Source organism: Xiphophorus hellerii, chromosome 14, assembly GCF_003331165.1.
Source record: "Xiphophorus hellerii strain 12219 chromosome 14, Xiphophorus_hellerii-4.1, whole genome shotgun sequence".
In the NCBI taxonomy this organism is placed as follows: domain Eukaryota; kingdom Metazoa; phylum Chordata; class Actinopteri; order Cyprinodontiformes; family Poeciliidae; genus Xiphophorus; species Xiphophorus hellerii.
In genome coordinates, this window is record NC_045685.1 from 8,535,614 (window position 1) to 8,560,694 (window position 25,081).

The 25,081-nt window shown below is 39.4% G+C and overlaps 2 protein-coding genes across 10 annotated transcripts in view; one reads left to right on the forward strand and one right to left on the reverse strand.

Annotated features, from left to right (window-relative positions):
- Positions 1 to 117: 117 nt before the first annotated feature.
- Positions 118 to 24,149, reverse strand: phka1a (phosphorylase kinase, alpha 1a (muscle)). Of its 9 annotated transcripts, none has more exons than XM_032583388.1 (32): positions 23,865 to 24,145; positions 20,751 to 20,909; positions 20,620 to 20,667; positions 19,275 to 19,443; positions 19,112 to 19,194; positions 18,944 to 19,024; positions 18,035 to 18,133; positions 17,812 to 17,958; positions 16,867 to 16,920; positions 16,147 to 16,269; positions 15,463 to 15,558; positions 15,229 to 15,336; positions 14,435 to 14,513; positions 14,221 to 14,355; positions 13,375 to 13,484; positions 13,125 to 13,269; positions 12,957 to 13,035; positions 11,890 to 11,957; positions 10,776 to 10,937; positions 10,113 to 10,207; positions 9,874 to 10,019; positions 9,617 to 9,770; positions 8,369 to 8,527; positions 8,148 to 8,277; positions 7,916 to 8,017; positions 6,991 to 7,106; positions 6,745 to 6,780; positions 4,989 to 5,033; positions 3,658 to 3,819; positions 3,344 to 3,397; positions 2,672 to 2,872; positions 118 to 2,585 (listed from the first exon to the last, which is right to left on the reverse strand). In XM_032583388.1, the coding sequence occupies exons 1-32, from the start codon at positions 23,940 to 23,942 to the stop codon at positions 2,412 to 2,414; spliced, it is 3,597 nt and encodes a 1,198-aa protein (XP_032439279.1). In that variant the 5' UTR covers positions 23,943 to 24,145; the 3' UTR covers positions 118 to 2,411. The 9 variants fall into 9 exon arrangements, with proteins under 9 accessions (XP_032439279.1, XP_032439275.1, XP_032439280.1 ...); XM_032583384.1 differs by having other exon boundaries at positions 11,782 to 11,957; XM_032583389.1 differs by lacking the exon at positions 23,865 to 24,145 and adding an exon at positions 23,753 to 23,769 and having other exon boundaries at positions 11,782 to 11,957.
- A 518-nt stretch (positions 24,150 to 24,667) lies between these two features.
- The window catches only part of hdac8 (histone deacetylase 8), a 29,715-nt gene continuing 29,301 nt past the window's right edge, over positions 24,668 to 25,081 (forward strand). Inside the window, exons 1-2 of the mRNA XM_032584051.1 lie at positions 24,668 to 24,703; positions 24,826 to 25,076. Coding sequence (XP_032439942.1) covers positions 24,969 to 25,076 — 108 coding nt within the window. The 5' untranslated portion in view covers positions 24,668 to 24,703; positions 24,826 to 24,968. The remainder of the gene's footprint in view (positions 24,704 to 24,825; positions 25,077 to 25,081) is intronic.

A 25,081-nucleotide genomic window follows, 5' to 3' on the forward strand; every position in this document is an offset into this window, starting at 1 on the left:
CGAATTGGATAGAAACATAGAAAACAATTTTTTCCCAATCATGTTGCATTGTGACGGTTTTGTGATATTATCTGTGACGTTGTGCATTCATAGAAGAAAACGAATTAGGATATCATCTACAGTTGATTTTACAGTTTTATTACAGAATTAGTTTCAAAAACAGTCAACAAGCAGCTCACTCAGTAGATGCACTCATTCTCTTTTCACTGCGACTGACGTCATCGAGGAGTACGCTTAAACACGTCAGAAAATATGTAATATCAGCTTGTCAATGCACCAGAGGCACAGTCAGGCATTTTCTTCACCGACACTCAATTCATTCCTGATCTCCTCTCAAAATATGGGACAGCGAGCATATAAACCAAGGGTTAAACATGTTCGAAATATAGTGCAAAGACAACAGATGTGTGTATAAACTGCTGACAGTTCACTATAATCAAGCAAACAGCTCGGTCTACGGTAAGCGGTAAGTTCTGGACAATATCACAGCTTCTGCTCAAAAGGAGCGATACGCTCACTAACCCAATAAAGGCAAACATGAATAAGAAATACGCTGATTTTCAGTAACACAAACTGAAAATGCTGCTTTTTAACTGTGAAAACTAAAAGTGTTACGGCCCTTTCAGACGTCTTTTGAACATCCTTTAGTTGTGTTACCGTCTTAAAATCCCATAACTAAATAAATAAATAAGAGTGTAAAGATTTTTATACATTGCTGTCCAATTACGAACCCTGGTGGAGATACAATCGTACTATATTGTGAACTATTAACTATCTATTTTGAAGTTGTTCAGTCAATGAAGATCACACACACACGAAAGCAAATGCCTTCGTTATAATCAGCTCAGTTAGTTGTTGATTGTTCAATTCCTTTACTCCAGATAAAAATTGATTTCTATACAAAAAAGAACAACAAATAAATGGGTTGAAGACATGTGAACCTTTGACACTTAACTCGGAACAAAATTCAACAAAAAAAAAAAAGCAACATTCAGACAGCATTGTACAAAATAAGCATAGCATCAATACTAAAGTGGCGATAAATTAGTTAGCATTTTTCTTTCTTATTAAGAACAAATGCAGTTTGTAATCATGGCTCTCACCCATAAAAAAAGTAAGACACAGAAATTGAAAATCTCAGGCGGATGTATAGCTGAGTTTGAGAAGTCAGCAAACAGGTGCAGAGTACAGTCACAAGACCTCCAGATATTAAATAGTATTTTTCTCTTCAAAGACAAATCCATTTATCTGTTTAATGAATGTCAGACTTCATTTGACTAAAAGAAGTTAGAAACTCACTTTTCAAAATCATACAGGAAGTAGTTAAGCTGCACTGTGGCACTTAGAGTCGACTAAAAAAAAAAAAAGAAGCAAGACTTGTAGTCAAAAATACTCTGGTAAAAACCTTTTCAGTGTTTCTGTAGCAATTTTAAATCATTCCTCTGTAGCATTTTGGGTAAAAAAGAAAAAAGAAAAGAAAAAGTGACAGGGTGATAAAAAACAAAAAACCAAAAGAGTAATTTGTAAGCATTGTGGAAATAATCCTAACCGTTGAATGCTATCTCTGGCTAAATGCTAACAATGGCGTTATGGCTAATTTTAAATGGCTTTTTTTCTACTACATTCATCTGTAGTAGAAAAAAGAACAGGTGACAGAGTGGTAAAGTCAAGCAAAAGATTAATTTTTAAGCACTGTGGAAATGCTGCCAACCGTTAAATGCTAACTTTGGCTAAATGCTAACAATAATGTCACAGTGCTAAATTTAAGGGATATATTTGTTATATCTAATAAGTTTTGCCTCTAATTCAGACTCTAAAATACTTTTGTCAAACTGGAATTTGATCACTCTACACTCAGTATCAACAATATTAGCAAGTCCAAGTTAGATTTATGTTAGAGTTTCTTAAAGGGCTGTGAGGTTCAGTTTGGTAAATCTATTCATGATACTCAAAAGCATAGGCAAACTTTTGTTGTAAACCTTAAATTGTGTGTAATCTCCTGAGCTTGTGAATCCCTTAATATTCCTCAACTCATTTTGAGGAAAATATAGATGGGATCTGCTTGTGGGTTTAGTTTTTATATTTTAATTTATGTAATTTGCTGGTATGGAGGAAATTACAATCCCGAGCAGCTCCGGAGAAGAAATTTAGATTTTCTGTTGCTGTCCAATCATGCTGTATGAGTAAAGGATGAAGCGAAGGTTATTAAATAGATATGAGCACTGAGGACTTCCTTAAAATTGCTAACTTGTAAAAAAAAGCCAACTAGCTAGCAACATGGCTTTTACTTTACAGCCTAACAAAAACAGCAGCTCACTTTCTGCTTTAACACTCTGACCTTATGGCATCTCATCATTCTGTTAGTTTATTACTGTGCTATAAAACACACTACATCGTTTTCTTGTAGACCATCACTGCACCGCACAGGCCCCGCTGGGCAGGAAGTCCTGCACATACACCGCCACAGCCTTAGTGAGGTAGGTCATGCTCCCAAAGCGGCCACTGGGAGCGCTGTCGTACAACAGCTTGCACACTCCTGTGAACGGGTCCTTCTCCAGGATGTGCTCTTCCGCTCCCAGGTCCTTCTGCGGGGACGGGAGGCAAAACAAGAAATCCGTCTGAGCGCACGGCTGAAGTCTAGACGCGGGCGTTTGGAGCCGCCGATTCTCACCTGATCTTTGTAGAACATGTCGTTGGCCTGGTGGACGATCTTCTCCACGTGAATGATGGAGCCGATGCTGGGGATGTCCACGTCGGCCAGCATGGTGAGGACCAGGATGGCCTCCACCAGCAGCTGTCGGTACTCGGGCTGGGGGACACGGTTCAGCACCGTCTCCACGTGGACGGAGAACTTAATCTCTCCAGGTGTCATCTGAAGACGGCAAATAATAAATATGGAACGAGTCTAAATCATCATTCTTGCATTAAAAAAAAGAAAGTTTGGTTTAATTTCGCTATTCAGAGCCACATCAATGGTGTTTTATCCAAGTGATTTCAACTCTTCGTTGGCATAGATGGACTAAAACATTTGATTATTATTAATTAGAGAGTCTTGAGAAATAAACGTCTAAAATCTCTTCAGTAACAGATAAAATATTTCACCAATCCCAAACTGAATTTTACAGTCCCTTAAAAAAAATCTTTAACATCAATCCGCAATAAGTCTAACTTGGACCTGCTAATATATTGTAGTGTTGATCCTTGTCTAATGCTGGAAAAAGCATTAAAATGTGTTTTCACAAATAGAATAAATGTTTCTCAGTGTACAGTATCTCCCAGATTGTTTTGATATTAAGTTTATTCGAGGAAATGTAAAGACATAAGCAGTGGAGTGATTTCTTACCTCTCTGGTGGTTGAAGATGGAAGGACAAAGCCCTCTATGGACAGACCATGGCACTGCAACACAATTAGGGCAGTTTATCTCTGCCTTATAAAATATGTTGAATTCTTTGATAGCATGTTTAAAAAGAATAAAATAGGACCTTTAGGTTCTAATTCTAGCGCCATCCAAAGAGACTAATGAGTACTTAGCTGAACAACGCTTTCTTTAAGATACAGGCAAGAATAAGTTCTTTAACGTATTCCAAACTTATAACACTTCACAATAGGGTAAATTATTCACCGAATAATGAATAACAAATGTCAAGCAGACAGACCTTCTGCAGGATCTTCCACACTTTCTGGTAGAAGCCAACGGGGACCCTGTTCAGTGCTCCGTCCAGGCGCCTCCTGCGCAGCCACTGGCCATGTCTGGTGTCCTTGGAAACAGGGAAGCTGTCCGGAACGTCAATAGACTCTACAGAGGACAGTCTGTACCTCTGCAGGGCGAGGATGACAAAAGACAAGTCTCTGTAGCCTAGCCTTTCTCAATTCCGGTCCTCACGCCCCCCTGCCCTGCATGTTTTAGGTGTTTCGCTTCTGCCACACACCTGGATTGAATATGTGGGTGATTAACAGGCTTCTGTAGCACTTGATGGTCATGCAATCATTTGAAACAGCTGCTCTGGAAGAGAGGTTCATCTAAAACATGCAGAGCAGGGGGCCTGAGGACTGGAAATGAGAAGTGCTGCTGTAGCCACTGACGGTATGTGGTGAAACAGCACCCCCTGCTTGTTTAAAAGCACAGTGAAACGTTTTTAGACGTACTGTATTCACAAAAAGTGACATCAAGTTGGTTTTTGTCATGATGCACTATGGAAGAAAACATCTCCATCCTGCTACTTCATCTTTTCGTTTTACCAAGGGAGAAGTTTCATCAGCTCTACTGAAGGGTGGGGGACATCTCAAAACCTGTTACCAGATGCAATTAACCAATTTACGATTAACTCTCCATTAATGGTTCATTAGATTAAAATAAACTCCAATCGATTAACTAATAACGTCCGCTTAGACCTTCTTTTAGTGTTGTAGTTTGGCCGCCATCCAGCAGAGGGCGCCGCAGGTCATCCTTGGCGGAGCCAACTGAACAAAGATGGCGGAGCAAAGCCAGAACGGGAAAGCGAAGCGGTCCAAATAGAGTCCAGTGCGGGACGCAAAATGCACTTTATGCGGTTCTGTTTTGAAACATAACCTCTAAACAAACTCCTTAAGTTACCGCTTTAGCAGCGCTCATTCAGCCGAGCTGCTTGACGGAGGAGCGTCAACTTCTCTACCAAAAATTACTGATGTGTAACGAAGAGGATGTGCAGACAGAGAAGCGGACGGGTTGACGGAGAAAAATTGTTGTGCTTTATGGAGCTATGTTTTAATATTCCTTCAAGAGAAACAAGTGTAAGAACATCTCTCTGTTCATGGGGATTTAAGTGTTTCACTTTTTTTTTCTTTTAAACTTTTATTTTTCTATTCAGCAACCCAAAGGGTTCCTTTTATTGCTAGGTTTTATGAATATGTCCAAGTTTAACAATGTAAGAAAATCATTACATTACTAAATCCAGATGATGTCTCTATAAAAATTCTAAAAAACTGGCAGATAAAAGCAGATTTTTACCCCGGATTCGATGCTTTCTACGTCCATTGACTGAGCTCGGATACCCTGAGAGGCAGAACAAACAAACAAATGGAGATAATGAACACAAAAAAATTGTTGAAAAGTAATGAATCGGATCAACCCCACACCAGTAGAGTCACAACATGCGTGATCGGTAATTGAGAAAAATCACCCGGAGGAATTAGTCAAGTTATTATAAAAAACCAAACATTTCATTTGAGGACATTAAATGGATTCACCATCTTCAGTCAGGCAGCAGATAATTCCAAAAATCATCCCGTTAAAAGTTTATACAAATTTTTTTTAAAAAAGAAAGAAAGCACCATAATACACCAGTTTTTCCCCTCGGCTATCAGATCGGCAGAAACGAAAGGCGCTTCAGACTGAAATGAATGATCTAGTGAACCCCAGCCGTTTATTTTATCGTCACCTTCTCGGACAGGCTGGTCGAGCTGAAATACAGAAACATGATTTAAGGTTTTGAATTTACACCAATGAACCTGGTTTTATCCAGAGCAGATCTTGCAGTCTGCTTCGACTAACGCAAAGACCAAGCTAATGAAAGTTGGAGGTGTTCATAGTCATGCCAATGTCCATTAATAGCTTTATGACCAATTTACAGATTTTTGACAATTCCTGACCTGCAACTTTACATTTATTTTTTCTTACCAAATTCTGATTTATTTTGAAAAACTCTTAACAGTGTTAAAAAAAGATTGATTATGGCAACATATAACTGTTTTCAACTTAAAATGAATCACTTGAAAACTCTTTTTTGATCTGCTGTGGCTATATGTGACAATGATTTTGCCAATTTAAATACATAAATGTGAGCAAAAAATGCTGCTTTGGTTAAAAAAAAACATACAAAAAAGGAAATAAGAAGAGAATACAAGGAAGAATGATAGAAAAGCAGAGAAAACGGTAGAAAAAATAAGATCACTAACGGGATGAAAAAGGAGAAGGAATAAAAAGATGAAAAAAGAAAATAAAATGAAAATTCATGATGCTAAATGCATGAGCGATGTTCCACTGTGTGTCAGAGAGAAGCTGCGGTGAAACAGTGACATAAGTAAGTTTTTAAACTTTCCTTAGCCACTTATGCTAATAATTAGCATAGTTAGCATCGTTAATTGTAAACGTCCGCCACCGTGTCAGAGATGATGACTCGAGGTTCGGACTCAGAGTCGTGTCGCACGCAAGTCTCAAGAACAAAGACTTGAGACTTTAACTCCTGGTCAGGATCTGGAATCTCTAACAATCTTGATCTGATGTGAAAACAATGATGACGATGATGATGAGGTAAACTAATGTTCTGTCCACATGTAACAACACACAGCAATTTGTCACAAAAAAGACAATTTGTTCCTACTTTTATGTATTTTTTTTCCCTTGAAAATTAGTAACGTTAAACTCAAATTTTAAACAGATCTTGACAGAAGATAACCAAACAGTACTTTCTTGTGGGAGACCCAACACCATCAATTTTCCCATATGGATTACCGTCCAAATAAGATCCAGCAGAAAAAAAACTACAAACACCAGCTCCTTTAGTAAACTGGATTTTTGAGTCAGTTTTAAGAATTAAGATAATTTTTCTCCATTCAAACTTGATTCGCGCAATAAATAAAAAATCTCTGTCTCAGATTTTTTTTTTCTTCTTCAGAGCTGTAAATCACCTTCAGTGAAACTAAAATTATTTTCCTCATCTGCCCCCTTCAGGTGAATTAACACCCACTATAACATTCAGCATCACCTTACTGGGGTCCAGCATAGACAACCTGCGCTCCAGCTGTAAGAAGCACAAAAGTAAAGTTCACCATATTGTTTAAAATAAGATAATCATGTCCCAGAACCTCGCTTTCCTCTGTTTAAAAACAACTGTTGAGTTAGCCTCTCAGTCCTTAGTCCTGATTAAAAGTTGTAATCGTGTTTCTCACTCCACTTCTGAATGCAGGTCGGGTTAAAAGTCTTAATGTGTTAATGAGCCTCAGCTGCCTACCATCTTCATGTCGCTCTTCAGTTTACTGATGCCTGCTCTCTCGCTCTTGGTGGCGCCGGTGTTGCCTAGGTGATGGATGGAGATGGCAGGACTGACGCCGACATCTGCCTCCCTTACTGTGGACGAGGAAACCAAACACACAGTCTTACATTTTACAGCGCTCCTGCATAGTTTTCCATGTAGTATTTCCCGACCTTTCAAAGGTAGTACACATTAAATGTTTACGTTTTATTGTTGATTTATGGCAGATCTTGCTTCATAAAAACTTCAATAACTTAAAACATGAAGAAAGAAAAAAGACACAAAGAAAGAAAGAAAGAAAAACAGAAAGAAATAAAAATGAAAAGAAAAAAGCAAAGAGAAAGAAAAGAGACAGATAGACAAAGAAACAATGTTTGAAATTAATAAAAGCAGAAGACAGAAAGAATTAAAGGAGGAAAAAAAGGTGGAAAGGAAGAAAGAAAAACATTAAGGAAAAAAGGCAGAAAGAAAGAAAAGCTGAAATAAGAAAGAAAGAAAAAAGAAAGATAAAGAAGGGGAAAAAAAGAGATCAAGAAAAGCTGAAATAAGAAATGCAGAAAGAAACCGGAAGAAAAAAGTCAGAAAGAACTAAATGAAAGCAGAAAAAAGGAAAGAAGGGGATAAAGAAAGAATGAAAGAAAGGATACAAGGCAGGCCGCAAACAAAAACATTAGGAATCAAAGAAGAAAGTGAGATATGGTGTATGGAGGGGAAGAAATAGGGTCACAAGGAGGAAGGGAAGATGGACACAACATATAGACAAAAGAAAAAGGAAAAAAGTCTGATATCAAATCCAGATCTCAGATTTTCCAGGTAGCATGGTAACTAAACAACAGATAAAATATATGTAGCCAGGCTGTGCAAATTATTCAAAACACCAGGTTGTGATAATGTCAGGACTGACCGCTGCGCTGCACTCCGAACTCTTTCCCACTCAGGATGTGGTGCAGCAGATTCTTCAGCTCAGACGGGCTGAGACTCATCAGGCTCTCTGTGGCTTCCTCTCCTGCTCAAACACACAAAAACAAGTCTAGGCTGTTCTTCCATCGTTTTCAATTCGACTCAGCTAGAACAAAGCTACCGAACCTCTGATTGACCATCGAAACAAACGGACTTGTGTAACGTGTGAAGCCCACCTGAGCAGCTGAGTGACTGAGCCAGTTCGGTAGCCATGACCTGAATAATGAGGCCGATCCGCAGCCGGAACATCTCGCTGAACAGAGACGGCTGAGTCCTGATGCTCATCGCCAGGTACACCATGATCTCCTAGGAGACGGGCAGAGAGGGGTGCTGTATTACGACAGGTAGGAGCGATTCACAGGAGGTTGTGTGGTGTGGGGGGGATGCAGTGAGCCACCTGGGTGAGGATGGCCAAGCTGATGTTGTTGTCGCTGGCCTCGTCGATGAGAGCGGCCAGCTGGTCCGGAGGGATGGGAGCCGTGATGGTCTTCTCTCTCGGCTCAGGTGGAAGTCCCACAGTCAGGTGCTTCTGGTGCGCCAGCAAGTCAGAGCAAGCCTAGACAATGTTGGGGAAATGGATTTGGAAACGTTTCTGCACTTCTAAAATGTATGTGTTTAATAAGGTTTATAATCAATTTTTATGTAAACGTTTTCCCAGACTCTTGTTTTCCACACTTCCACGTTGCATACTGTTTTCATATACAACATACAAAAACTAACTATGAAGTTATGGCTGATAATTTGATAGCAGACAGCTTGGAACAGGTTAGAACTTGGAAAAAAAATAACTGGTACTAAGGGAGTAAGGAAAGACATAAGAAAATGAGGGCACAAAATAAGAAGAATAGACTGTAGGAAAGAGAAAGCGAAAACATCAGAAAGAAAAGGAGGAAGTTAAAAAGTGGCAGAAGAAATGAAATGCAGGCTTTGTACAGCTGTCACCAACTCAAATTTAAGACTTTTTAAGGCCATTATGAGTAGAATTTAAGACCTGCATCACACAGAAATCCACAAAGGAAAATTGCAAATAAATAAATTGCATGGGTTGGCAACAAAGTGAGGCAATGGCTAATGTGAACATCGTCTTGTCAACTGGTGATTGATTTGCACTTACAAATGATGGATGTAAAAAAGCTAGCCATTACTGGCTGGCTATCAAGGGTCAAGCTAGCTAGCTGGCGAGGGTAGAGCTTGCTCACTAGCAAGATTTCAGCTAGCTGCTAATTAGCAGCTAGTTAGCAGTAGCAACCTGGAATTGAAAGAACGCGGTAAAGATGTCTGCGGGAGACTCAAATTTTTGAATAACAGTAAAGTCCTTTGAGAAAAAACCTACATAGAATGAGATTAAATAGTCCTGCCACAACAAAACTAAGACCAGTGATTGACATATTTAAGGCTAACTTATTTATTTCAGATTCATTTAAGATAACGAGTTGGTGCTAAAAATCAGGAGATAAACATTTTTTTTATACTTTCAGTTTCTTTTTCCCATATTATTCTAGGACCTGGAATTACTGAAATCAAGTTCTGGACTTTTCCAGACTGCGTAGAAACTTGGGTTTGACTAATCTTCCTGAAGCTCCCAGGAATTGAGAGCAGCTTTTGCTGCAAGAATCCCTCACACGGCAACGCGACCGCTCCGTACCGAGTCGAGCTCCTCCACCTTCTTCTTCAGCATCCCAGAGATCATCCTGATGAGGCCCCAGTGTTTGAGGTCACCAGCCTTCTCATAAAGCTCGCTCAGTAGAGATCTGACTGTGGAGCCTTTGCCTTGCAGCTGGGTATCCCACTCCATACCCCTGAGAACACAAACAAACAAGATGGTTACTTGTTTGTGTGTGGACTGCAGCAGCAGTAGCAGTCCTGTTCGACTGCGCTAATATGAATAGGTCAAAGTCTTACTTGTCTTTGAAGAGGATGTAAAGGATATCTGCCTGGTCCTGGAGGTTTTTCGTGTCCTTCAGCAGCTGCACCAGAGCGTCGTAGTCGATGGCTCCGCTTTCGTCTCTGGGGATGCCGCTCTCCGCTGTGACCGACACCGCCGAGCTCTGGAGAACGGACGGAGGGAGACACGGTCAGAGTGAGGCGGCCGTTTGGTGCCGGCGAAGAAAAAGAAGAAGAAAGAGAAGAACAGGGAGAACCTGCGTTTCCTGCGGCTCAGAAGGGTCTGGGAGATTCAGGTTGAGTGACGGCTGACAGGAATGAAACAGCTTGCTCGGTAGGTACATGTTGACGTCTGGACAAAGAAGAAAAAAACAGAGAAAAAAAGAAGTCACAGAGCGTTAACTAGCTATAATGGCTAGTTAGCAAACAAAATAAAAGTCAAAAACTTGCAGGAACTAGACCCAGAAATGGGGAAACAAATGTAAAAAGTCTGACATCAACAAAGAGAATCTACTCTTGTCCTCTGTTCTCTAAGCTAACTAGCTAGAAGGTCATATGCTAGCTGCTGATGACCTGTTTGTTTGCTTGCTAGCTAGCAAGCAAGTATTGGCAACTTATCTTATCTACCTTTAGTTACAGAATGCAGGGAGTGAGGATGTCTGTGCACAACTCAAACGTTTGCCTGACAGAAAAGTCCCATGAGAAAAAAATCTACATAGAATATGAGATTAAATAGTCTTTCCACACCAAAATTTAAGACCTGTGATTAACATGTTTGAGGCTAACTTACGTTTTCTTAAATTTATGAAGGCCTTAGTTTAAGATAAATTAATTTAAGACGTTTTAACGATGCATGGACACCCTGGTTGAGGATCATTATCTTCTGAGAGTTTAGAAACAGAACTCCTGTAACGGCTCACTGTGTACGTTCAGATCCTGAGCCTTGTTCATCAGAGAAACCATCTCTTTGGTCTTGGTGGCCGCCGCCTTGAACCTGCCCAGGCCTCCTGGCTGACGCTTAGACTTCTTGGGGGAAGAGTGCGCCAACAGGTGGTCCAGATACTGGGCGAGGTCGTCCGCTTCTGGAGGAAGGGACAGCAAGGAAACAACAATAAGTAGCAGAAAGGGGCAAATACACAGTATAAGAACAAACTAAAAGAGAAAAAGGACTTAACTCACCTTTCTTTAAAAAAACGAAAATAATTTGAAATAGCCTAATAGATTTAAAGGTCTGAAAAATCTATTTTTAGTTAGATATTTTCATTAGCATGCAATCGTTAGAGAAATGTGATGCATTTAGGAGAAAATGCACCAAACCAGCTGTGCCAAGTCAAAATCAGTTTTATGCCAAAATGTTTTCACTGCAGCATAATTTGCTATTTTAATTCAAGAAGAAAGCAAACATTTTCCAAGTGAACTCAAGCTGCCATGCATCTTTGTTTTTATTATAAATGATGGATTGATGCAAACAAAATACACACACAACATGCTGCCTCACCACAACCACCATCACTATGGTGAAACTCTACACAGGATGAGGGTCAGTGTACAAATGATGTAGAAGACAGTGGTGATGAATGCAAGTCTGCAGGTGATTCAGGTTTATAATGGCGCTCCAGGTAAATTATGTTAAAGATATGCTCAGAGAGGTTAGTTTAATCAACATTTACAATGACAGAGAATTAAATTTATTGTAATAATCAGAAACAACAATAAAAGTTATTCTGTACGATTCAGTTCCTTCATGGACAAATGCTTGCAACAAGAGATAAATGAATTCTTTGTGCCAACATTTGACACCATGAATGCATTTTTTGAGTGCATTCACTCACAACGTACGAAAAAGCACGTAACCTAAAGTGGTGCAAATGTCTTATTATTAGCTGGTGTCACCATTCCTCTCCATCATCCAGACTTTATTCTTACCATCATCACAACGCAATTCATGCATGTATCCATCGCCGTCATCATCATCATCATCATCATCATCATCATACTGGTCGCCGTGCCGGCCCATGCTGCCGGAACCCTTACCGTCGAGGAAGCTGAGGTGAGCGCAGCAGGAAGTAGTCAGGAACTCCGAGAGCTTTCCCGTCTGGGTCCTTACAGACAGAGGAAGGAGACGGGAATGAATTGATTTAAGGTGTTTACAGGGTTTGTACACTTTTCCCACAGTAGAATACAAGAACTTTACAGGGTAAGTTTTCTAACTTTACCAGCGAACAATACAATTGAACTAAAAAAAACAAAAAAAACAGTTTAAATTCACTATTGTATAGTAATTTATTACTGTTACTAATAATGTCCAGTTGTCTACATTCTACAGTAGGGACAAACTTTTATGTTTTGAAATGTCTCTCTCTATACTCCCGCTGTACACCTGACTGGTCTATGAACAAAACATTAACAAAAAAAAAACAAAAAAACAATTTCAACATACAATCTTTACTTCAAATACACAGATCAATAGGTCATCAATTGACCCATTAGAAATAATTGATATTCCTTACATTGAAACAAATCACGTAAAGGTTAATTACCTTTCTGCTCAAATTAAATGCTAAGCCTGTGGAAAATGTCACGGTTTGACAGTGTGGGGTTGTCCCGTCAGATCGTCAGTTACCGAAACCACACACAAAAAAATTCATAAAGGCGCACATGGCTTCACTGCAACCTCACCAGTGCAAAAAAATTGTGGGGTCCAAATGACCCTGTCTCTTAAGACCGTGGGAGCGTTAAGCACAATATACGAAGAAAGCTACAAAATAATCTCAAAAAAATGTTCTTGCTATGTTTTCTGTCATTTAGGAAATAGAACTAATTTTGATCATTCTCACTGACCTAAAACAAGAAAGAAATTAGTCCAATTTAACTTCAGGCAGTGAGAAAAAAATATGTATATGACTTTTTATATGGAAGGTATCACCTGAAAATAACATTTTCGAAATTTGAGTTTTTAATCAAAGGTTAACTTGCACTTTCTTACAAAACTGTACAGTTTGACAATCAAGTACCTTCAAGGACGTCATACAGAAATCCAGCACTTTCAAAAGCTTGAAAAAACCCAATTTAAAGTAGACAATCATCAAACATAAATCCACCTTGCTCCTCCGTAATATCCGTCCTGTAGCTTCTTTAGCGTAGCTATGACTGCAGGGTCCAGGTCGGTGCGGTCTTCAGCTGCAGCAGAACAAAGCAAAACGGCCATCACAGAGGCAAAGCATGTACAGGTTTCACAGAAGGAACACGCAGCGGAGACAAACACCCACTCAGCATGGTCTGTGAGATGGGGAAGGTGACCGTCGGTCGTCCGGTTATCCTCCATCTGGACGCAAGGTAGGCAATCTCGTTCCTCAGCATCTCCACGATCATCTTGTTGTCCAGAGCCAAGTAGAACTGCTGGTGGTCGATGAACTGTGTTTGGTTTTAGCAAAAAAAAGAAAAAAACATGGAGGATGAGAGGTTTTCAATGTGAAATCTTTTGGAATTTTAATCCAAATATCTATTGTTTCTCATTACCTGAGGAGTGAAAGCAAAGATTGTGTTTCTAATGATGTAGAACTTGGAGGTTCCCAGGACTCCTATTCTTCTGTAGGGTCTCCCTGTAAGGCCGAGCCTTGGGTTACGGCCTGAAACAGACGAGGAGAATCAAGAAAGAAAGGGAAGGAGAGGAAAAAATTGAATTTTGTGCCACCCAATGTCATGCAACAAGATTTGATGTAAGCCGTACATTCTAAGTCTGTGCTTAGGACTCTTATTTTGAAGTACAAAAGGAAGTAGTTCTTGGTAACAAAACCGCTGAGCTGCTCTTTTTACATCATTTATTAGGAAACATTTTTGATAAAAAATGTATTGAGGCACAAACAAGATATTAAGTTTCTGGGCACTGTGAGAACACCGGCTAAACGTTAGCCGCTAACGTTTAAGTTAGCATCAGATTTGAAGCTTCCTATTGGCGCTAAGCTGCCACTTCACAGTTTCCTACATAAAGTCTGGGCTTAGTTTACAACCTAAAAACTCTCAAACCTGAACTGGATACTTATTTACTGAACTGAGATTGTTAAAAGCACAACTTGAGATTCACAAAATTTACTTTTGTTTGCGAAAAGACAAAAAAGTACAATTTCAATGTTTTTCTGACAATAGTGCCACCTCAGAATGAGACAAACATCAAGCTAGATTATTCGGACTGGTCAAAACTAGACAGAATTATTCTACATAGATTTTAGATTACGTAAGACCCAGTTTATTATATGTGAAACTTTCCGCCTATATGAGAAACCGAAAAAGGATTTTATTTTTGCTCCCACTGATTCTAAAGGATTCTTCTTGACACAAGAACAAGAGATGATGTGAAGCTTGTACCGAGTCTGGCATAGATGTGGCTCAGGACTCTGGAGGGCTGAACATGGATGGGATGGATATCCGCCACGGTCTCCACGTTTATACCGTTCTTCATCAGCAGACCCTTAATCTCATCCGTCTCAGCCAAAATGGACACTAAAGGAAAGAAACAGTTTGTTTAGGTAAAAACAATAAAATGACTGCAGGAATGAATTGACCTTGGCTGTGAACTCACCCTGTACAACTACATCAGGCTTAGGGATCGTGGAGAACCGTCTGTTAAGGGGATCGATCTCTCCGGGGGCGAGAAAACCCTAAAAACACATAAGAACCGTTTATAGGGTTCCTGCAGGTTTCACCAACTCAAATTTAAGACTTTTTAAGACCTTTATGAATGGCATTTATTGCCTATATCCCAAAAGAAATGTACAAACTTCATCCAACTGACTGGAGTTATATTTACACTTCCCCAGCATGGACGCAAAAAAAGCTAGCTAGCTAGCAAGGGTATGTTAGCAGTGAGTCACAGAACGCAATAAAGTCTGCGTGTGACTCAAATTTTTGCCTAACAGAAAAGTTCAGTGAGAAAAAAAATATATATATATGAGATTAAATAGGCCTAGTAAGACCAAATTTAATACCTATGGTTAATGCTAACTTACATTTTTAAAATGTCATTTTAAGGCCTTAATTTCAGGCTATGAATTTAACAAGTTTTATGACTTTTTAAGGTTTATTGGACAAATACTTATGCATTAACTAGTTCTGATTTAGTTTTCAAATAACTAATTTATTTAATGTTCAAAATTGTATGTTTTTTTTTTCTTCTTCTTCTTTTATGTTTTGTAAACTGTTTTTGGGTAGCGCCTCCTATAATACCTCCCAGTATCGCTTCATTGACAACAAGCAGGAGTTTACTGAAAGTTTGGAGGCCTTTGGTATTGTCTGGATGAGCAACAGTAAGCAGCATCAGACAGACCAAGGAAACCAATTACAAACAGTGAGAGCAGGTTTCTCATGTTTGGTCACCTCAGAGAGGAGTTTTCCAAGGATGTACAACGATTGACCCCATTTTAGAGGACACTTCCCCATTGGGATCCTTTCTACTGAGTGAGGGTTCATGTACTCCTCTTCCACCTGTTTGAACATCCAAGCACATAGAGGGAGAGATTTACAATCACCTAAAATCCACTTTCACTCAAAGAAGTCAGTCTGAAGCTAAGATTAGATATAAAAGACGTCCTAAAGGTTGAAATCCATCACCTTATCTGGAGGGACACTGTAGAGTTCTGGCAGCAGCCGGATCCCATCTTTCTGTTTGATCAGGATCGCCTCCAGCGCCTCCTGGTACTCCAGCACCTGTAACCAACATCAGCGGAAATATACAGAAAACATGTCTGCGTACCTCCATGTGCAAAAGAAATACAACATTGTTTCAATAATCTACCTATAATAGGAATTATTTAATAAAAATAATTTTATTTTTATTATAAAATTAATAAAAATATTAATTTTAGAGATGTAAAATTAGGCAAATACAAACCCAGATGAATGACATTTAATTTTTTACTGATGTCTGACCAAAGTTTAACTCACAATAAGTATAATGGCTCAGCTTGTTAAAGTATGCAGGTTTTGTTGATGCATGACTTCCAGTCATTTTTATCATACGTGCTATAATAGATCGGTGTAGTATTTAGGGTCAAGGTCCTATAAAAGGTACATTTTCTGGAATGCAGACCACTGGGAAGACGGCCAATTGTCCCAATTTCTGCCAATTGTCCCAGTGTCCTAATCGATGTATTTGATCAGTGGCACCCAAGACCTACAATTCATTAAAGGCAAACTTGGTCTTAACAATTTTATTGCACAATCAAGAATTAGTTTCCAGCAAAAATAAACAAAAGTGAACATATGTTTCATGTTGGTCACTGAGGAATAAATTACCTGCTCATGACTGTTGCTAAAAATGCCGTCGAGTATGAGATACGTCCAAAACAGAGGCCACTCGCACTCTATGTTTTCAAACAGCTTCAGCTCAGCGGACTCGTAATACAGCCGGTTTGGATCCTTTAGGGAGCGAAACGCAGATCAAGACAATGGTTTAGAAATTCAGGCTTCTGAACCCTAGCAATGAAAAACTCTAAAAGTTAACTATGAGCTCGTAGGGATTCAGAAAGGTCAAGCACACAGTTAAAGCGGTTCAATTATGTTGTCAAATTTTAAGGCCTTGATTTTGGATGAATGACAGCTGGTGATCAATTTTTAAATTGTGCAGTTTAATTAAAGGACTCCACTGGTTTCTTTTGAAAAAACAAAACAACAACAAAGTTTCACACGTTCAATCCTTTAGTCAGAGAAACTAAGATCACCTGAGACATGCATTCACTGCCATGGTGACTGAATCTTTTTATCAGTTTATTGCTGCCCTCAGCTACTTTCCACCCAAACAAAACCCAACAAAAACATCATCACTGCGGATACAAAAATCTCCCCGGCTTACATTGCTTTGATGATGGAATTTAAGAGGAAAGAAAAAATGGTCACATACACATTAAAACAAAAGTAACAGTTCAGTTTGCTCCGTCTCAGATGTAGCAAGATAACGTTTTGTGAAAAGAAGAAGAAAAAAGCTGCATGTGTGGGATTTTTTGTGCTCCTTTTTACCTCTCGGGGAGTCCTGTGGCCGTCTCTGAGAAACCTGCAGCAGCCGTATCGACCCTGAACACGGAGAGCAGAAGCTGATAAAGACAAGTCCTATTAAAAAAGGAACTACATATGGTAAAATTAATCCTCAATTTTCATAAGAATAGGCATTTAATGAAAGCTATAGAAAGTATCAGAGCTGGAAAAAAATAAGTATCTCTGCCAGACTGCAGGAACACAATGCAACTGTTTCAGTGTTTCACCTACTCACATTTAAGACTTTAAGACATTTTTAAGCCCATCATGAATGGATAAATTTGCACTTAGCTGATTGCTAGCTAGCTAATCAGCTAGCTAGCAGTGATTTAATAGTAGCCTCAAGTGTCTTGAGTCACAGAACGCAATGAAGATGCCTGAGAGTGACTCAAATTTTTGCCTGATAGAAAAGTCTTGCAAGGAAAAAAAAAAAGAATATACGAGATTAAATAGTCTTATCAGGACAAAATTTCAAATCTGTGATTAATATATCGTCACCTTCCTAAAATAATGGCCCGAGTCATTTTTTGGCAAAAAAAGAGAAGAAATATCACCTTGCCTAAATCATCTTTTGGCAAAAAACAATTTAGGAAGTGACAATATTAATTTGCCAATTTGCATTTTAAAATGAATTTAAGAGATTTTAAGGCCTTCATTTTTGATAAATGAACTGAAGACTTTTTAAGGGTGCACAGAGACTGTGTTTACTCTCAATGCTTAAAAAAACCCTAAAAGAAATTTGCATGTATATTACTTTCTACTGTTTAGAATCAGAAACTTTAATGGAAACATGGAGATAAGCACACATTTCTAAAATTTTGTAGTTCTTCAATTAAGAAAAACAAAATAAAAAACAACAAAAGCCTAGAACAAACCTCAACTCCAAATCTTGATTTCTACCATACAGCCACGCAGTAGGAGAGAGGCTACCTGCAGTTTAGAGATGATCTCCTCCTTTGTCATGTTCACTATGCTCATGTCCTCCACAGCGAAGGCGGGGTAGGTGATGATGGCCAGGACTCCGGCGTCTACCTCTTTAGAGATGGACGCTCTGGGTAACATTGACGTCAGAATAGACTGAAAATGAAACACAGAGAGAACGTTTGAGTTAAACAAGGATATTATTACTTTTTATAACATGATGTGTGTGTACCTGACAGTGCTGTATGTCATCGGCCAGAGCATGGACCACAGATCCAGGCCCTCCTTTTGCTCCAAACAGGTTAAGTTCATCCAGAGCCTCCAAAGCTGCCTGTAGGTCAAGCAGCAACATCAGCAAATAAAAGATTTACTGAATACTCCAATAAGCAGCTCTCAGTCGTTAAAAACAAGAAAGAAATGTAGGCACAACTTCCGGTGGAAATCCACATGGTAGGCAACAGGCAATTCAAGATATACACCCAATGCCAACTTTTAACGCGTTGCCATGGGAGATAAAAGGATTTCTCAAACATTTATGAAAGAGTCAACAACACTCCTGGGATGTTTTTGATGAGAGAATAACATTATAACATGATTTAAAGCTGAAAAAGAAGTCTGTTTTTCACGATACTGCCCCTTTAAATGAGACTCTGTGTGTGTTTACTGCAGTGAGGACTTTGCGTGCTGTTATTTCTGTGTAGGTGGCTATTCTCAAATGACCGCAGAGAACCTGATACCTCCTGTTTAGTGCCACCCAAGGACAGCATTGGAGTCAGACGGGCAGAGCGCTTGAGTGTGAAGCTAAATCTTCAAAATGATCATGTTTAGAATGAAGCTTAAGGCTTTCTTTAATATAACCTCCCCATCATCTAGCACAGCTGTCACCTTTAAGCTCTTCTTCTCTTCATTCTCTCCAACAAATATCAGCTCATGCTGCCCAACTTCAAACGTCAAAACAAAGCCGCTGCGTCTGATCCGGAGGCAGTTCAGAGCGGCCGGGTCAGCTAAATGTCAGCGTAAAGGCCGCTGGAGTGACTGTGCAAGATATTCACGGGCACACCTGTTCTGGTTTTAGCTCCGGCTCAGGCCTCCGTTCGGACGTTTACCGTTATTCCTGTGACTCTGGAAAACGGGAGCTAACCTTAGCCGTGCCTATGGAGCTGGCGTTGATCTCTGTGATGCCCTGGTTGGTTTTGTCTCCTCTCTCCCACATCCCATAATCCTGTATCAGGCCAGACAAGGAAGAGACACTCAGAGCAGTTCCAGAACATAAAGGTGAGGTGAGCCAGGTGGATGAACGGACACTTACAGCCACTTTGTAAGCTGCCTCGATGTAGAACATGAGATTCTGAATGACATCCACTTCGTCTTGGGTGTAGATGATATGGAGACCTAGAGCAGAGAAACACAGACTTTAGATCAAAGCGCATTCGGGCGTTGGGGCTAAACGGATGGGAGGTTCTTTGCTGCACCTGACGCAGTCATCTGAGCAAGGAAGAGCAGGAACAGAGAGGTGGCGTCCACCTGCAGGTGGCCCCACTGGTCGTCGCCGACGACGGTGGCGCAGGTCCTGGTGTTGTACTTGGCGTGGAGCGAGTCTTTGGTGCTCCGGCTGTATTTAAACTTCTCCACTTTGTCCAGCTGTGGGAGTAAAACAAAGACGATAAAAAACAGAGTATTTTTGAAATACCATATTTTCCTGACTGTCAGTTTGAAATTTTTTTTTTATAGTTTGGCCTTTCCTGAAACTTAGGGTATTTTCACATGCGATAGTCCGGTGGACTCGGTTCGATTGATTTGTTCCATTTTCTTCTGGTGTGCTTCTCTTTCACACTCCACTGAGTCAAACGAACCAAACCCTTTGAAAACCCTGTTCACCTTGTAACATAGCCAGTATGTTTGTTGGGAATTTATGGACATTTAATTATTTAGGGGTTTTTTTGCTGATATAAACTGAGTGATTTAAATATAAACCTGTTGGTTACTGATCTATTTATCAGAATAACTGTTATTATTTCTTAGTATTGTGTTTTTTTTGAATAAATCATTGTTTCATATTGAGGTAATTGTTTCAAATTTCATATCGAGTGGTTGGATATTTATTTTCTTATCAAATTAAATGGTGTAACATATTTTACCTGGTTCCTTTGACAGATCCCCCTTGAGTATATTGTGCGTTCCGCTTTAAATCAAGCTGAATTTTACAACCGCCTCACTTCAACCGAATCAAGACCTAGGTTTGTAGGTGGGCCAGAGTTTACTTTTTTGGTCCGCATTGAATTTTGATTATGCACTGACACCTCCCCAAACATACTGTGGAGGTGTCAAACTAGCTAGCTACTGACTAGTTTCGTCTCCACTTCCTAGTCATATATTCTCAAAGGAAGTGAATATAAGACTTTGCAGGTGGAACCAGGTCGATGAACGCAACCGCCTCTCTGTCATGCTGGATTTACTGCAGCTCTGCTCTTCACCGGCTACTATCAAGTACGCCAAGCCAGGTCCTTCCCGCTACGGTAGGACAATCTGACAAGGTACCTCAGATGGTCAGAACAAACTGGTTTAGAGCATGGGCATTGGTGCGTCACAAAATGCCAGCAGACTTCCAGCTTTCCAGTGTCTGTGAGTTTGATAAGAAGCAACTAAACACAACATATCACCGGAACCCTTCATCAACATGAGCAAGGGTCTCCTCAGGTTCGACAATTTCTAAATAAATGCGACTTATACTCAGGAAAATAATGTAATTTGACTTTCCTAGCAATTCAACTGTGAAGTCCTTTTGTATGTAAGCAATAAGTGTACCAATGATCTTACCTGCCTCATTATACACTGGAGAACACCTCTCATCAACTTCACCACGCTCTATGGGCAAAGAGGGTGAAATGTCAAAGGTTTTAACGTATTGCAGCCTAACTGAAGATGTCGAGTCCATCCACACACCCAACCTGTTCCAGCTCATAGGCCTTGGCCTTGTCTTCGTCTCTGTCTGCGTTCTTCCTGTAGGCCAGACTGAGGGCCCACACGGACGCAATGCTGTACACATTGTCTCTGACCCAGGCGTCCGGCTGGTCGGTGCTGCCTGGCAGAAGACCCGTCACCGAATCCTGTCCAACACACAGCAACGACAGTTTCTCATATGGATGATGAGAAAGCTTAGCAACAGGGATGGTGAAAGCAATAACAAAATATTTGGGACGAAAACGAGTGTTAATCCCAACCCATCATAATTTTTCCTTTTTATGTACTGAGGAGACAATACATGATGTCTTACTAAAATATTTACATCCGGACACTTCAGTGTGTTTTAATATGATTTTATGACACAGAAGGACAGAAAGTAGTGCGCCCCTGTTAGGTGGAAGGAAAATACACTGGCTTATAATCTTTACAATTACATTGATGCTTATGGTGGGCAAATATTGCAACGGTATTTTAGGCTCACAACATTGAGTCTGGACTACAGCTATTTGTTGAATACGGCCTCTTCTGCTTCAAACTATCACCTTTCGGAGTTTACCAACATAATCATTGATTCTGGCACTACAGCACACCATTAAAGTGAGAAATTTGAGAAATAACAGAATATTAGTGCACAACATATGATATTTCCCATCCCGGTCCCAATAATAATGCAGTTGCATGGTGTCTTAATATTGAGAAACTCCATAGTTTAAACAGATTAATTTAATAAAATGTATTAAAAATTTAACATTTCCATTCTGTACAGTCTGATCTTCATGAACGAGAAACACTTATTTTTATTATTATTTTTAAATGTGATAAAGGCCAGACCTTTCGCTTATTTCCTAGGATTAAGTTTGAATTAGTCTGCAATAAGTTTAGGAATTATAAGAAATCTGATTCTGACCGGAAGCAGCTGATTGTTCTTTTTCTAGATCATCTTTCGTAGTCATAAATTTAAAAAAATTAATCGTGCTTCCAGCTCATAACATCTGGAAGATTTGAAAATGCATAACTGGAATAAAATGTCAGACGATTTATGAGTGCAAAGCCATTTAGCATTCAGTAGGAAATCTGGACATCATCTACCCGGCAACACGCACATCAAAAATTCTCCGACAGCAACAAAATGTCTAAAACTACGTTTCCCATAAAGCCCCGTCACCCTCCTGCTGGATCAGGATTTGTGTCCAAATATGCAGCTGCTTGTTCGGCTCTTTTCAAGTGTCGCTGCTTTACAGCTCATTAGCTCACAGTGGCAGTCAGCTCTTCCAGCACCAAGGCAGCTTTTGTTTCCAGCAGAGAAAAACCGTTCCACAGCGTGGCTACCGGCCAGGTGGAAGTCAAAATGCTGAGGCGTTTTAAGGAAATCTAAGCAGCTGACTCATAAAAAATGAGATGTAGGGCAACGTGACTGGACCACCAGAGAGTTTTCAATTGTAACAAGACGTGATAATGGAGGACTGTTGGCTAAGTGCTCTATTTGAGCAGTGAAGTGGACACAGCCACAAGAACTGACCGTGTTCACATTCAGATATTGACCCCACATTCAGTTCCTCCTGTTTCAGAGAAAACAGACCCGAGAGTGATTCAGATAAAAAAAAAATGTTTGCACGGCCCTGAAGGAGCCAAAAATAACCACATCATATGTGAAAAGCATATATCGGCCAATACCGATGCTAGTGCCGATATATGGTAGATCTCTATGTATAATAGGGATATTGATTTGATGAACATGTGTTATCGGCCATAACTACGGATGTACGATATTGGATTTTTGGTCGATAGCCAGTATGCCAATAAACTAAAACTCATTTGGCCCATAACCGATGCCGATGCCAATATTTTTTTCCTAAACCTACTTACTTATATGGCTTTTTCTACTGTGGAATTAAAATACTGCATTATCTTTGTCCATTTAGCAAGCTACCAAAAGCAAATGCTATATCGGCCGACATTATATAATTTAATATCCCGATATCCGATATTAAATTTTACAGCTCATATTGGCTGATACCGATACCATGCAGATAATATTGTGCATTCCTAGCCATGACATAAGTACTGATATGGCAACAGATCCAATATCTGTGTCATTCGACACTGGAAGTAAAGGACGCGTGCAAACCGTGAATTTTAACAAAAAATTCTTTTTCTGTAAAAATACAAAAATGACGATACATCAGTTTTACAATTCCTCATTTTCCTTTTCCAAAACATACACAGCTTACACGGTCAAATCTGTATTGCTCCGTGTCTTGGTAGTCCGTCAATAGCTTTTCTAATACAATCTATGGCCCGACAGGAAGCAAGCCTTTCAAAATAAAACTAAATTTCGCGATAAAAATGGCCTGAACAAGTATCAGTCTTCTTACTAAATATAATAAAATAAAAAACAAACCATCATACAAATAACTTAAATATTTCCTATTTATGCCTCTAACAAGTACTAATATCAGATATCGGTATCAGCCCAAATTTTCATATCAGTTCATCCCTAAACCCATATACTACCAATTTCAGGAACCAGCAAAACTTTTTTGTTTGTTTGTTTTATAGGCCACATTTGTCATGCTTAATCGTTCAGCCAAAACAAATTGAGCTTTGTATGTTTTATAATACACAGAAAGCAATTTTGATCAGACTCAGCAAATGCGGCCTCAAAGAAATACAGAAATCGGTACAAAGCGGTTACAAATTTTTAGTTAGATACAAGTAACAAACAACATAATTTAAAAGATTCTTGCAGCAAGGCGTTTGGAGTTTGGAAGGTACCACTAACTTTACAGATACAGGTATTTATTTATTCTTTTCAGGAAGTAATTTCTGTAGTGCAGGTTCACGTGAAAACCTTTACTACATGTTTCTGACATGACTTTAGTTCCTCTACAGTGCAAACACGCAAAAAAAAAACAAAAAACATTTAAATATGTCAGAGCAACAGACTTGCGAAATTTAACCTTACTTCGCCCTGTGCATGCTTTACCTCCAACTCTTTTTAGCTTCCGTGTCTGACTGCTGTGTTTCCAACCACTAAACGTGTTAGCTTAACTCTTAAAAGTCGTCAAAAGTTATGTAGAACCTCTTTAGCCACTCACTTGGTGCTGCAGGATAGTTTCCTGCACTATCCGGGCATAGTTGTCCAATTTAACGCCAGAGTTGCTCCGACTTCTCATGCTGACAAGTGAAGGTCTCACTTCTCCCAGGGCGAGTGCACACAGCTCGGGACGAAAATTGTCTTAGGTTCTCGACAGAGAGGTCATTTTCTGTGTTGAATTACCAACAGCCGGAAAGAAGGACAACTAAGCTGCAGTTTGGCTGCAGTAAACACAGTTCAGCAGCTGGAGGGAGCGAGAAAGAGGAGGTGAAACGTGAATCCGAGCATCTTCAAAGTAAAAGCATACTTCACAGGAAGTGAGAATAGACCAAAATTACATTGTACTTGGGCTCTAAATGGGATAATCTAACAGGATGATAGGACCTGGAAATAATTAAACCAAACAACATTTCAGAAAGAGAGACGACCACATGAATTGCATTCAATAATCAGGCGGAAATTAAGACATAAACTTGAAAAAAAAAAATCATAATCATCGTTAACTTTTTTTAAATGGAGAATATAATTTAGAGACTCCAGAATAGTTTTTTTTTTTTACAAACAAATTTGAAAATCTAAAACAAAAAGGGTTGATAAAAAATGAAGTTAACAACAAAACAACAAAAAAAAGCTCACAGTGCTTTTAGTTTTCTTTTAATGCATATTATTTGGTCAATAAATCTTTTTATTTATTGAGATAAATAAAGCTTCTAATATAAGGGCTTAAAAGTAAAAAAGACTACAATAAATCCCAGAATGCACCATCGTCTACATTCGTTCCTGCTTGGAAAGCCTTCCGGCTTGAGAACGTCCCTCCCTCTTTCCAGTGCAGATGAAAGCGTACATGAATGCTTAAAAAACAACAACTATAAAAAGTCTATCTAACTTACAAATTGAGTTATATCTTAATTTAATTTCGATGCTTTTTTTAAAATCTTTTCTTTTTACTTGTTTCACAACAGCGGTTACTTCGCCCGGGCGAGGGGGAATGTTGACGGTGTAACACCAGACCGGAGACAAGAGAGTCTTTTCGCATCTTTTAGCTAACTGTTCGCTTTTAAACAATTTTAAATAGATTAGTTTAACATAATTTAGCGCAACTCCAATGAGTGCCAGAGAGCACAATGACGAAAGCAGCAAACGGAGAGTGGCGTATGTCTACAGCCCGGAGTACATCGAGACTTGTGACACTTTATCCAAAGTCCCAAACAGGGTGAG

What these genes read in the sequence shown, in the direction of transcription:
- phka1a (XM_032583384.1), bottom strand. Translation starts at nt 23,942, where the DNA reads ATGAGAAGTCGGAGCAACTCTGGCGTTAAATTGGACAACTATGCCCGG. An exon ending in AGATCATCTCTAAACTGCAG is followed by an intron (nt 16,921 to 17,811) that starts GTAGCCTCTCTC and finishes CTCCGTGTTCAG; the next exon opens with GGTCGATACGGCTGCTGCAG. An exon ending in GTTCGGAGTGCAGCGCAGCG is followed by an intron (nt 7,107 to 7,915) that starts GTCAGTCCTGAC and finishes CCTCGTCCACAG; the next exon opens with TAAGGGAGGCAGATGTCGGC.